The 14,228-nt window shown below is 52.0% G+C and overlaps 1 protein-coding gene across 5 annotated transcripts in view; it reads right to left on the bottom strand.

Moving 5' to 3' along the window:
- Window positions 1-14,228, bottom strand: part of SLIT1 (slit guidance ligand 1) — a 167,654-nt gene that overhangs the window by 138,245 nt on the left and 15,181 nt on the right. For 3 of the 5 annotated variants that reach the window (XM_081823725.1, XM_081823724.1, XM_081823728.1), the window contains exons 2-4: window positions 8,016-8,087; window positions 5,847-5,918; window positions 829-900 (exon numbers count right to left, since the gene is read on the bottom strand). In XM_081823725.1, coding sequence (XP_081679851.1) covers window positions 829-900; window positions 5,847-5,918; window positions 8,016-8,087 — 216 coding nt within the window. Of the gene's footprint in view, window positions 1-828; window positions 901-5,846; window positions 5,919-8,015; window positions 8,088-9,297; window positions 9,495-14,228 lie in introns of those variants that run through there. The other 2 variants (XM_081823726.1, XM_081823727.1) reach the window with 2 other exon arrangements.

Raw genomic sequence — 14,228 nt, 5'->3', positions numbered from 1 at the left:
AAAAAAAAAATCTAACAAGAGTACATAGTTGTTCTAGATGCTTACAGAAAGCAAAGCTAAGAAAAACATAAATTATTGGGAACCAGATTTAGGGCTCAAACTTAAGAAAATGTTTCTAATATGCAGATCTGTCCAATAATGCAACTGACTGGGGAGGGAGTGAACTCCCCATCATTAGAGGTAGCCAAGCAAAGACTGAAGGACCACAGGCTAAGGAACTGCAAAGAAGATTCCTTAGATAATCTCTAAGGTTCTGTCCAACCCAAGACCCCTCAAAATGAAATAAATGGTAGAACAATTACAGCCACATTTAGCAAACCATAGAGCAGCAGAATTAGCCCCACTACCCTTGAAGCTTGAAAGAAGTACATTTACAGCAAATAAAAGTATGACTTTATGCCATGGTTGATAAGCTTCCAGACCTATGACTCTGACCTGATAACAGAAAGAGGTCCAAGAAGGGCTTCACTGAATGAATCAATAACCGACCTGAGGGAGGTTACCAAAGGTTGAGACAGATGTGCAGGGTTGGAAAGCCTGGCTGGCATCATGGCTGACAAGAACGTCCTCCTCCCCCCCGCCCCCCAGAACATTCTCACACCCGCACTGTCAGAGGCAGCACAGAGAACTGAATGAGCCGTGGATCCTGGCAGGTGCGACCCCAGAGAAACGCCCCGCGCAGCCCCTTCCTACAGGAGGGCCTGGCCTTTCATGCCCCAGGTGATCCGGACAGGTGGGGAGCAGGGGGTCACGGTTGCGGGGAAGTCCGGCCCCTCTGACCAGACACAGGGTGAGGGACAAGACCACAGACAGAGCAGTGTCACTCACAGCCTCGACAGAGCCTGGTTATTCTGGAACAGCAGTTCTGGTAACATGTGCAGCTGGTTCCGGTTCAGTCGTCTACAAGAGAGAAGAGAGGAAGAGTTGGAAGGTGCCTCAGCATCCAGGAAATCCAAAGACTTGTCAGAAAGCACTGGATTCAGAGTGAGAGGGCATGGGGTTCAAATCCCAACAGGGTCACTGGGTTACCCCAGGGAAATGAGCTTCCCTGGGCCTCAGTTTCTATGAAGTGGGAGTTCGCCATCCAACACTTGGGGAGGATGAGCCAGAGCACCTGTGGAAGGTCCCCTCCAAGGACCTGATGTGTAGTGGGCAATCAACACCTCCCATGATTTCCGCCCATGCCCCTCATCATCATCATGTTACATTCTCAACACCTGTTGCAACTCATAAGGCACTGATTGAAATACTATCTTGGCTTGTGAGTTGAACACCTGACTCCACTTGAAATGTGAGCAGGAGTAGGACTAGCCCCATGTTCTGATTCTTCATTGCTTTCACCCACGTTTGACTCAGTGGCAACTTTCTTTTATTGTTTGCTTTAGGTCTGTTTCTCAAAATGAAAATCGCGTTATCTATTTTTTTTATTATCTATGAAAATGCATGCTTAATTCTTTACAAACCTCAAATAACAGAAGAAAAAATATTCAGCCACCTGCATTTTCCTCACTCAACCTGTGGTGTCTCTCTGTGCCAAACAGTAGAGAACCCCTTTGTTTTTTGTTTTTTAAGATTTTATTTATTTATTTGACAGAGAGAGACACAGCGAGAGAGGGAACACAAGCAGGGGGAGCGGGAGAGGGAGACGCAGGCTTCCCGCTGAGCAGAGAGCCCGATGTGGGGCTCGATCCCAGGACCCTGGAATCATGACCTGAGCCGAAGGCAGACGCTTAACGACTGAGCCACCCAGGTGCCCCAAGAACAGCCCCTTTGTTTTTAATGACTAGTACGTCCATCATTTCTATTTGCTCTTCTGGTGGACAGAACAACTTCTCAGTTTTATATACACAGGCAGGAGTGGGAAGTCATTCTGGAATGTGGCCTGGACGGGAAGATAAAATGCAGACGTCAGCAGCTAGTTCTCTGACGCTGGAGTACGGGACTCCCGCCCATCAGGGGTGCGACACCTACAAGTATGGAAGCTTGGTCCTCGCACTGTGGCCCATGGGCCACCTGCAGGGGCTTTGCGTGGGAGTTGGTAAGAGCTGCAATATCGCAGCCTCTCCACCAGGCCTGTGGAGTCAGACTGCATTTCAGCAGGATCCCCAAGTGATTCGGGCGCACGTGAAGGCTGGAGAAGCTCTGGTGTAAAACCCAGCCCCCGCCCTCCAGACTACAGCACAGTTGGGGTCTTGCACAACCATCTCCTTTAACAGCGCTGGACGAGGATAAACCAACTTAGTAAAAGCTTTCTTGTGCTGGCGGGGAGGAAGAAATGTAATTGTCTGTGGCCAATAGTAACTGGTCTGTGGTCACCTCCTCGGAGGTCACCCTTCATCTGATATGTGAGAAAGGCACCATTTTCCAGCACGGTGTGGACAAGGAGACCAGCTGGGAGAAGTTTACTCAAAAGGGCAGGCTCCTAGGGAAACACATCACTGCCTTGGAAAAAAAAAAAAGGGGGGGTTGGGGAACCACCAATATAATCCTTAAAGCAACAGGAGTGGACATCAGATCACTCCAAGTTCCTCAACCTTGCCCAGTAAATTAATCCCGTATTTACACTGCCTGGTAATCACTGGGTTTTGTTTTGTTTTGTTTTCCCCCAAGACTTTTCTCACTTTTCCAGCTTCAATTTCTGAAAACATTGAAGAGGAAAAAAAAAAAATGCCATAGCCAGTATAAAGTAGAAAATCAACCAAAGAACACCAAAGGAGGGCCCCAGCGTGGTGAAGGAGCTGCAGGTAGCTAAGGACGGGGACAGCAGTAGTGGTGACCAGTCCTTCTTAGCCCTCAGCTTGTGCCAGGCACTGGGACGAGTGATGTAGAGGTACTACGTCACCATCAGAGGGAAAGCAGAACGCACAGGTGGGCTTCTTGCTCCCTGAGTATGACAAGGGCTCATGCATGTACCCTCCCATCTCCTTCTTGCAACACCCCTGCAGGAAAATTTTACCTCTACCATCTTGCCGCATGGCTTGGCTCTTAGTAGGTGCTCGGATGTTTATTGACTCCGTTGGGCTGTCTCTGTGATAGTTGAGGGGGCTGGGATGCCCAGAGGTGAGTGACTCGCCCTCGTCATGACCAAGTACTAGAGCCAGGTTCTGAAGAATGCCTTTCCCCCACCTTGCACACCGGCCCCCCCTCGGCCAGCACGGGGCGGCTGAGTGACCCCCACAGCCAGCGGGACTGTACCCCTCCGCTTCTGTACTCAAGCTCGCAGGAACTGCTTACAAGAACCAGTTGTGTCTGTTCCCAAACCTACCTGCCAGAGGTGCTTCTAATAATTAACTATGACAGAGGTGAACAAAATACTCATGTGAAAAGAGTCATCTCTGTAAAAACTAAATTGGATGCTTTGGAGAAAGTCAATAAACCAAAATCTGTTCATTGAAGGGCTGTTGAATTAAGTAAAAGACTGGGCCACGGGCAGGAGGGTCACAAAAGAAACTCGGAGGACACCTGGGTGGCTCAGTCGGTTAAGCATCTGACTTCGGCTCAGGTCATGATCTCAGGGTCCTGGGATCGAGCCCCACATCGGGCTCTCTGCTCAGTGGGGGGTCTGCTTCTCCCTCTCCCCTGCTTGTGCTGTCTCTCTCTCTCTCTCAAAATATATAAGTAAAATCTTAAAAAAAAAAAAAAAGAAAAGAAACTCGGAATTCTTCACCCAGACTGCTTCTAAGGGTCTTTTAAACATCTCACTCCACCTTAAAGAAATCCAAACCAAAAATCATAAGCAAGTAATTTGTGTGTAGTGTAGGTGAGGAAAACAATACAGAACTCCAGTCTCAGTTACTAAGAAGAAAAGCCTTGGCCAAAAAAAAAAAGGTGGGGGAAGAGGGTTGGTGAGTGCACACTTCCACGTCTGCGCTTAAATGCAATGTTTAGAGTACGTGCGGTGTTAATGACTGTCCGCTTTATTCAACTTGTATGATTAATGGGTCCACCACTGGTGTCCAGCAAGTCAGAGGAGAGGGTGCTGGCTGGCCGCAGTGAGCGCCACTCAGCCTCAGGGACACGAGAGTCACACCCCCCAAGAAAAACCGCCTGCTGTGAACTTGCGGGGGACCCACCCCAGAAGAAAGGAAGAGGCACAGGACAGAGGGGACAAAGTCTGCAGTGACAAGTCGTGACTCAAAAAGGAGGGCCCTGCCCCCTCCCGGGTGGCAGCGCCAGGCCTGACGTGGGCCACCCCCATCATGTGTCGACCCCACCCCCACCTTCCCTCCTCCTGCAGAGCGTGGCTGCACCCAGAGCTGGAGCTGCAGGGGGTTTGGTCTGGGTCCCAATCAGGCCCTCACAGCCAGGTAATGAATGTGGACTTTGTTCTGAGCCTTTGAAAGAAAACAAACACCGCACTAATCTATTCTCGCTGCAGGCTCCTTATCGCTCACTTTTAGGCCCGGATGAAGAACGCAAAAAGAAAAGACTGCCTTGCTTTTTCTTCCAGGCTGCAGGAAGGCACGGACACAACCATATTCTTCTCCCTTTATTTAATACCTTACTTTCTTTGAAGTAAAAGAGAAGAGTGAGGTATTAGGTCATAGTCATTAAGAGCTCAGGCTTCGGAGGCAAAAGGACCCGGTTCTAATCCCCTCTTCTGCACTTAATCACTTAATAACGCAAGTGCCTTAACTTCAGTGCCCCTCTGTTTCTCATCTGTAAAATACCACTGACCACAGTGTTGTTTTAAGGATTAAATGAGATATCGTAGGGCAAAGAGCTTATCTTGGTGCCTGGCACAGAGTAAGGCAATCAACTACAGCTATATCATTATAAACTCCTTGTCAGAAAATCCATAAAAAAGATAAGCACAAAGAGTAGAATTAAAGTTACCTGATATCCCACCACTCAATGCAATGAGAGTTAATCTTCCCAATTACTTTCCTCCTCCTGTGTTCTACATACATAGAAGCTGATGCGATTTACATAAACGTCACTTCCTACCTTTTTCATTTAATATTATATCGTGAGCACATTCCAATGGCCTTCACTGTTCTTCAAAAATGTGACTTGATATCCTACGTCTCACCAGAATGGCTTTCTCCATTTCTTTATTGTTGTATTTAAATGATGTGCGAAGAATATCCTGGATATATACATTTTGTAGCCTCGTCTCTGATTACTGCCTTAAAATAAAATGGACTTTCTGGTTCAGAGGGCATGAACTCTAGGACTCTTGGTACCTCTTGAGAGCCAAACCAAAGCAAAACAGTGAGACCAGTGACCCCGGTGAATGTGTGTCCATCCCCCACCTCACTCATCCCTATTCCTTTTTTTTTCATTATTGCCAACCCGAAATGCAAAACTTGATCAAGACCCATTTTTCAAATGCAAAAGCCCAGGTTTGGAGAAAGCATGTAAGTCAGAAATATCTCCACCTTCCAGCTTCTGTGCTGTGGCCCCGAACGCCCAAGATGCAGCTTCTCAGGTGACCTCTGGGTCTCCCCGACAGTCCCCTTGGCACACCCATTCTTCCTCCCTGCCATACAACGGGAGCATGGACAGTGGTCACACCTGAGCTATGAGATTATAGGAAGCAATTTCACTCCCTCTGTACTGGGTGGGGTTTTTACCATAATGCATTATCAGGGAAAAACAACAAAGAGAGTTGCATTTAGAGTGTGGGGTGCAGACACCCGCTTTGTCCTCGCTGTCACCTCGTGATGAGGCTGTGGCCGCTTCTCCGGCTGTGGCTGCCCCCGGCTCCCAGTAGCCGGCGGGAGGTGCGGGGGGGTGGGGCAGCGTGCCGGCCTCTCCCCCACCCTGCCCTTGCTGCCGGGCTCAGCTGTCGCGTCCCCTCAGCGCCACCCCACCGCCCTGAGCCTGCACCCCCGGATACTCACAACCGCTCCAGCTCCTTCATGTCGTCAAAAGCCCCCCGCTCCACCACTCCAATCTGGTTCTCCATCAGCTGCCTGGGGGAGCAAAGAGACAAGGACAGCCAGAGGACGTTGGACAGGGACCCCGAGCAATAGCTAGCACCAGGGAGTGAAATAGGTGCAGGGCCCAAGACGCACGCAGACCCAGGTCCCAGCCTGAGCGGACAAAAGTGCCCCCCAACCTTGCAAATTCCCGGCAGGTATCCTCAGCACGCCCAGGCCTGACAGCAAGATGCACTTCCAGCCCCTGAGCCCGTGCGGACCCCTCTGCTGCCACCAGGCCCACGGGGCACCAGAGCGCCAGGCCATGGCTCCAAAGGCATCCTGGTTCTGGGAAGCTGGGACCCAGGCGGCAGGGGCCCTCCTTCGGCCCGGAGGGCGCATGTCTAAGGGGCAGAGCCGGGGGGGATGGGCCAGTAGCAGGCGGAGGGGAGCCTGTGCCAACCGGGCAAGGCCCACACATGCAGCAAACACACTGCGGTTGGCAGACCACAGCCCCTCTGCCTGCACCCCTACACCGCCTGGCCGAATCTGCTGCCAAGTCAGCCTCTGGCTCCATGAGGCCATACCTCCTCACCGCCAGCGTTCCCTGCAGCCCAGGACAGCCGGCTGCCAGGCAGTGGGCTTGTTGCGTGGTACCTTCTAAGATCGTCAAGTGTATTTTCCTCCCTGCGTTTTCCCCTGTCCGCTCCTAAGCAGTGGACCTCAGAGGAGGTTCGGGGTAGGGCAGGGGGCTAGAAGTCTGTGATCAAGGTGCTCTCCGGGTTGAGGCTAGAACACGCTTCTCTCCCTCCACCTTGTTTCCAAAAGCCTGAGCTGTCGAGGAGCCCATGCTGGAGGACAGGAAGGGTGAGGGATGCCAGGGGGAAGAGGGGTTTTCCCAGACTCAGAAGAGATTCCTGGAGCCTGGGAAGGAGTCAAAGGTCAGTGGGTTTGGGAGCAGCAAGACCCCTGCCCAGCGACTAAGAGCTCTGACCCCAGTGAAGATGGAGACCACAATGTCCCCAGGCCCCCCAAAAGACCCTCAGAGCTGCAAAGTAGTTCTGAAAGAACTGAGGCCCCAGGACCCTTGCACTACCCTGGGAGTAGGGGGTGAGGACCCTATGACTGTCTGATGTTGAACGTGTCAGAATGCATGCATGAGTCTGAGAGCTGCAGAGCAGGAAGAGATGAAGGGATCCACCCCTTCCCCCTCCTCACTCCTCACCCCTGCCCAGCTCGACAAGGGAAATGCTACAGACGGCTCCTTGACTGGCCAGTGGCCAACCCCAAAAGAGCCACACCTGCCACCTCTGGTATCTGCCACCTCTGGTATCTGCCACCGTCCAGCACCCGAGGAGAGCCCCTCTGTCCTCAACTGTCCCCACTCACCTACCCTCTCGAGTCAGGGGGAGCTGTAGCCTCACTGGGGAGTCTGTCTGAGGCACAGAGTCAAAAGAACGATGGAGACAGTCAAGGGCTGAGATGCATCCGCCAAAATTCCTACACTGAAGCCCCGACCCCCAGTGTGATTTGGAGATGCAGCCTGTAGGGAGGTAATCAAGGTTTAATGAGGTCAAAAGGGTAGGGCCCTAATCTGATAGGACTGGTATCCTTATGAAAAGAGGAAGAGACACCAGAGACCACTCTCTGTGCACACAGAGGAAAGGCCATGTGAGGACACATCAAGAAGGTGGCCAACAAGAGAGGCCTCACTACGAACAACCCGGATGGCACCTTGATCACAGACTTCTAGCCTCAAGAACTGTGAGAAAATACATTTCTGTGTTTAAGTACCCCAGTCTGTGGTCTTTTGTGTTGGCGGCCCCAGCAGACCAAGCCAGAGACCTAAAGCTTCCTCACGGTCACCTGGCCTTCCCTCATTCCAGGATAAGACGCCCTGTGGGCCCAGCCCGGGTCCTGCCAGGTGGCGACCACTGGTGGCCGCCACGCCCAATTTCTCAGCCCTGCTCAGGCCTCACCATCACTCCCACCTGCCCCACTCAGGCATCTGAAGACTGACTCCACAGGGAGAGGCCATGCCTGCCTACAACTCTACAGCCCACAGCCAGGGCTCTGCCTAGGACCCACAGGGCCATTGCCAAGGGTGGGGCAGGAGGGAGATGATGAGCGGGGGCGGCAGCCCATACTCACAGCACCCGAAGCTGCTTGAGCCCCGCGAAGTCGTTTTTGTGGATCCGAGTGATATTGTTCCCGTTGAGTTCCCTGGTGGACGAAAGGAGAAAGAAATGGTGAGATGCCCAGGGTGGGCCCCCAGGCCAGGGCTCAGTGCCACACTCCCTCTCCACCGAACTCCAGGCTGTCCTCTCCCCAATGGGGCCAGGTGCTTCCCAGCCGAGCCCTGGGACGCCCAAGTCTATGTCAAGGCCCAGCAAGCCGAGGCCCATCTTTGCAGCAGATGTCCAGCCCGGGAAATGCACAGGGCACAGGCTCACCGCTGGGAGAGCTGTGGGAGCCGAAATCGTGGCTTCTGCCCAGAAAGAGCTCAGGCTGATTGGACAGACAAGACATTCATGCAGGGAAGAATTTGGAAACTAGCCAATGGGAGGTTATTCAGGTGGATCCCCTATCTGTAAAGTGCGGATAATAACTGTGACTATCTCATTGGGTTAGCCTGGGGCCTAAACAAGTAAAGAGCATGGCCTGTGCTGGGCGCCTGGGTGGCTCAGTTGGTTAAGCAACTGCCTTCAGCTCAGATCATGATCCTGGAGTCCCGGGATCGAGTCCCGCATCGGGCTCCCCGCTCAGCGGGGGGTCTGCTTCTCCCTCTGACCCTCTTCCCTCTCGTGCTCTCTGTCTCTCATTCTCTCTCTAATAAATAAAATCTTAAAAAAAAAGAGCATGGCCCGTGCTGGGAAAGGGCCCCTTGCAGACAGCGATGCTATCATCTGGTGGCAGAGGCTCCTACGAGCTGTCCAGAGTCGGAGCAAGGGAGAGCAGTGTGGGTCATGCATTTTAAGAAGACTGAGAGTGTGGGACTCAAGCTGAGGCCTAAAAGACAAGGCAGTTCTGCCCAGTGAGTGGGACGGAGTGGACATTCCAGGAAAGAACACCCCAGAGTATCTGCGGGCCGAAGGAGGAGACAGGCTGGGAGTCAGGAGCTGTGGGAAGCAGGGCTGGGGGAATGCGAGATCAGATCACAGAGGGCCTGAGAAAGCAAGCAGAGGAAGTCAGGGAGCTGAGGAGGCCTGAAGGCAGGAGCCCACCAGGAGGTCAGTCCTGCATCGAGGGGAAGGATGGCGGGGCTGAGGAGGGGAGGGGGCCCACTCTCTGGATCCCAGGGCCAGGCCTGAGCTGCAGTGTCTCCTCTGCCTGCAACCCCACCCCACCCCCGGCCTCTGGCCCTTCCTCCCTTCAAGGCTACATGTGTTCCTCCTCAGGCCACCCCAACCACAACCTTGGACATGGACCCCACCTTAGAGACTATCTGGCCCCTGCTGAGCCTCCTAGGGAAGCTCACTTGCCTCTGCCAGGACACTTCTCTTCACAGCGAGCTAGTGCAGCCTCAGAAAAGCAGGTCCCTCCAGGAGGCAGCTACAGCACTCCCCAGAAAGTTCTTCCACCGAACCACACACAGCAGAATCTCAATCAGGCCTAGCCCCACACCCAGCCCCACATCTGCTTCTGATCTGTCTCCCTGTGGCAGCTCTGTGTTCACACCCACCCCAACTCCTCCTCTTTCTCACCACGTCACAGTCACTCGTATGCTTGGCAACTACCTAACTACCCCTATCCCCACGCGCGTGCGCACACACACCCCCCAGTCCCCTGCAGCCCGGCTTCCTCACTTACCAACCCCAGTCAACCCAAATCCCAGCTCCTTTGAAAAACAGCAAGGTCCCTCTCCTGTAAGCATTTAGGAAGTGTGTTTGGCCTAGACGATGTTCTAGAGCTGCAACCACTAAGAACCCCGTATTTCAGTTTCCACATACTCCAGAAACCAGGCTCTGTGGACGCCCTCAGGAGGGGCTGGAAAGTATGACAGCACCTATCTTACAGACGAGGACATTTTGCCTCAGAGAGGTCAGGCGTCTTCCAGAGGTCAGCAGCTGCTACATGACAGAGCAGAGATGTGGACACAGCCATCTGATCCGGGGGCCCAAGCTTCTTCCAGCAGGCCGGGCCGGTGACAAGTGGATAACGCATTCAACCCGTCACTCTCCTGCCCTGCCCCTGAGCCCGTCTCCTGATCCTGAGGAGCAGCTGGGAAAACTCATTCCCTGCGCATCTCTTCTCAAACAGGATCTCTCAGAGGGGCTTGAGGCCTCTCCAAGGTAATGAGAGCCCCAGACTGAGGCACGTCCCACCCTAGAGGCTGTGAGGAAGCCCTCTCCACATGAGACAGGCTCTTTTTTTTTTTTTTAAGATTTTATGTATTTATTTGAGAGAGAGATCGAGATTGAGAGAACGAGTGGGAGGAGGGGTAGGGGGAGAGGCAGACTCCCTGCAGAGCAGGGAGCCGGGTGCGGGACTCAATCCCAGGATCCTGGGATCATGACCTGAGCTGAAGGCAGACGCTTAACCGACTGAGCCACCCAGGAGACCAAGACAGGCTCTTCCCAACGTGAGGGTCTTTTCTCTTGAACTAAATATTCTTCCCTGAAACAGCCCCTCTAAGCCTCACCTACACTGCACCCCAACCTGCTCCTTCTGCTCACAATCGTGCTTCAAGCATCGAGAACATCATCAACAAGCCCTTCAAACTGGTTCCCTCCGCAAGCAGGGCTGGTTTCTTTTGGGCCATCCTGCTGAAACTTTCATCCCCAAACCCAAAACCACAAGGAATTTTGGGTTGTTTTAATTTCTTCATCATAACGATACATCAGCACTGATAACAAGAGCAAAAATGTTAAACTTAAATGGACATCACCAGAGCAATGCTTAGTTGACCTTCCAGCACATCTGAGAAACCAGATACTACGCAGCCATTTAAAAGGGTACAAATCATTTTGTACTCACAGGGAAGGATGTCCATGATACAGTTTGTGTTTTGTAAAAGGGTTACAAGACAGCTTGTATTCTATGAGCCCCCTCATGTAAAATCTACACCCATGTCCATCCTGGGATGTGTGCAGAGCAAGCTCCCTGGGGGCTGTTTGCCACATATTAATGCCTATAACTGCTAAGTGCTGGTTTTAGTTTCTTTTTTATGCTTTTCTGCACTGCTTGAATTTTTTTTTTAAGATTTTATTTATTCATTTGAGAGAAAGAGAGAGGGAGCACATGAGCAAAGGGGGAGAGGCAGAGGGGGAGGGAGAAGCAGGCTCCCCGCTGAGCAGGGAGCCCGATGCAGGACTTGATCCCAGAACCCTGAGATCACAACCCAGGCCGAAGGCAGATGCCCAACCATCTGAGCCACCCAGGCACCCCTGCTTGAATTTTTAAAATTATATCTATATTTTTATAAGCCAACAAAATATTCCAGTTACTGCATTTAAAAATAAGAGTAATACAGGGCACCTGGGTGGCTCAGTTGGTTGGGTGTCTGGCTCTTGTTTTTGGCTCAGGTCATGAGCTCAAGGTCCTGGGATCAGGCCCCCCGTCAGGCTCTGTTTTGGGCATGGACCGGCTTGGGGTTCTCTCTCCCACTCTCTCTCTGCCCCTCCCCCACCCATGCATGCTCTCTCTCTAAAAAAAAAAATAATAAAATAAATAAAAATAAGAGTAATACATGCACATTGTTGAATTTTTTTCAATTTTCTGAAGAATAAAGAAAAAATTTAAATCACACATAAATTCATTCCCCAGAATTAACCCCTGTTAAAATTCTGGAATAGTTTCTTCCAAGCCTGTTTTCTTTGGACACAATTTTTATGTAGTTGAAATAATTTAATAAATATTGATTGAAGACTTACTATTTGCAAAGCATTTTGCAAGGTTCTGAAGATATGGGGATGAGTGAGACAGACATACATGGTATGCATTCCTTCCACAATGCTATACCCTGTTCATTCCCCACTGATGATTTTTGATGGCCATCAATTATCCCTGCATTTGAATATATCAAGTTACTGGGACATTCCCTGAACCCCGGCTACTGGACACCTGGGCTCTTTTGATATCATTCAATTATAAACAACACTGCACAAAGCTTGGTGGGCATTTGGGAGGAATACATTCCTAGATAGGGTATTATTCAGCCAAAAGTCATGAAAAAGCTGATGCATTTTACAATAACTGGCTCATTCTTTCTCGTGGCAACCATGGTTTATAAGACAATTGACTTCAATAATTGTTCATTTCACAGGCAGCAAAACTGAGGCAAAGGAAAATGTTAAAAGACTTGTCTGAACAAGGCAGGGCCCAACATGGAAGTCAGGAATCCCTGAGGTTGGAATTCCCACGAGGTGGGCTGGGGGCTGGGGGTGGAGGGCTCACAGGGACTTCTGGCGACATCATAGTCACATGCCTCTCTTCTTCCCCTTTGGCACCAGCCCCACTGCTCAGACTCCAGACCCGTTCCTTAGCCCACCATCAGGCGGCTCCACCCCGTCCTCCTCACTTCCTGCACCCCACTCCACCCCCATGCAGGAAAAGACCTGGGACAGCAGGTGCAACAATGGAACAAATACAGCCTCTCTCTCAGGAGGCCCTGATGCTTCCGGACGAGAATGTCCATGGACACCCTAGCTCCCCCAGCCCCCTGCCTCCCCCCATCAGCCTCGCTCTCTAACCCAGGAGCCAAGCGTGTCCTCTCAGGGGAGCGCCCTCTGGAGGCAGCCTGGGAGGCAGCGGCAGCTCCCATCAGGCACCCAGGTCGGAGGGCTGCAAAGGAGGCATTATCGCCACCTGGGCCCAGAGAATCGAGTTCCCAACCTAGGCCAACCACTTCCCCTCAAACCCTCAGCAGAGGCCGTTGGAATGAGGCAAGGAGGTCATCTTTCTCCAGCGCCTGATTCCTCCAACAGGTGGTCCTTGAGTGTTGCCATGGAGACTCCCTCCCCAGCAAGCTGCCTGGGAAAAAAGAAGCTGGGAGAAGCTGCTGTGACCTTAAGACCTTTGCAGCCAGAGCAGCCAAGTGAGGTGGGCCTCCAGGGGGGCTCCAGGCCTGGTTTCCAGGAAGAACCCCGATCCAGAGCTCCCCAGGCTCCCTGAGGTTCTTGCCGCCAGAGCCCACATCCGCCACTCCTCCCGACCAGGTACCCACTGTGTGCAGGCTCTGAGCCTAACTCCGAGCACGCTTCATCTCACTCCACCCTCACGCTCACAGGGAGTCGAGTCATGTTCTCTCTACCTTGCTGAGGAGGACACTAAGGCACAGAACTGGTGAAGCGATGGCCCAGAACCTCACAGCTAACTAGGGGTAGGGCTACCGGTATGATTCCATGTCCTTTCCCCCCATCATGATGCCTCCTGCCGACGACTCTGTCGAGGCCACCCCTCACCCCAAGTGCTCATGAGAAACAACTTGGAGACTTTGGGTAGGAAACCCTCGGGGCCTGTTCTAAGACCATGTGCTCTGCCTAAGCAACAATATCAGGGGGTCCCCAGCCGGCTGAACCATGTGTGTTCTTAGTGGCTAAGAGCTTAGCCTTTAGAGCCAAAATGTCTGGCTTCAAATTCCTGCTCCACCATCACTAGCTGTGTAACCTTGGGCATGTAGCTCAAATTCTCTGTGCCTCAGTTCCCCCATTTGTACAATGAGGATAATGATAGTACCCACCTCTTAGAGGTGTGGTGAGGTGTAAATGACTTAATATTACTTTCTTTTTTCTTTTTTAAAACTTATTTATTTTAGAGAGGGGCGGGCAGAGGGAGAGGGAGAGAGAATCTCAGGCAGCCTCCCCACTGAGCACAGAACCCAACACAGGGCTTGATCTCAAGACCTCGAGATCAGGACCAAGTCAGACGCTTAACAACTGAGCCACCCAGGCATCCCAATGACTTAATATTTCTAAAACACCGAGAGTAAGGCCTGGCACGCTCTCTGCATCAGTATTACCTACGGAGATTAATTTACTACCACTATTGCTGTGGTTTCCCTCAAGGACATGGCTCCACCAGGAAGGTGGTGCCCCAGGCTCGGCTCAGGCTGGAGCTGGACGGGCCGGGCCCCACTGATCAGGGAGGGGCCAGCAGCTGCCCATGCCCTGCAGGCCCCGTGATGGGAAAGCCCAGGGAAGATGGCCTAAGACAGTTCTCTCTCTTCCAAAAGTGAGGAGTGTGCATCCATCCTTCTCCCCCAGGAGGAAATACACTCCAGCGGCCAATGGCCCTGGTTTCCATCAGCTCCTGTGTGGTCCTACCCTGAAAGAAAAGCCTCAGTGGTAGAAGATTTTGGAGAAAATCCTCTGAAGCAAAGTTACCAAGATAAAAACAAAAACACACAAGGATTTCTTGAATCCT

This window comes from Leptonychotes weddellii, chromosome 6 (genome assembly GCF_054177405.1).
Source record: "Leptonychotes weddellii isolate Sample4059 chromosome 6, ASM5417740v2, whole genome shotgun sequence".
Classification (NCBI taxonomy): domain Eukaryota; kingdom Metazoa; phylum Chordata; class Mammalia; order Carnivora; family Phocidae; genus Leptonychotes; species Leptonychotes weddellii.
This window is presented reverse-complemented; position numbering and strand designations above follow the sequence as displayed.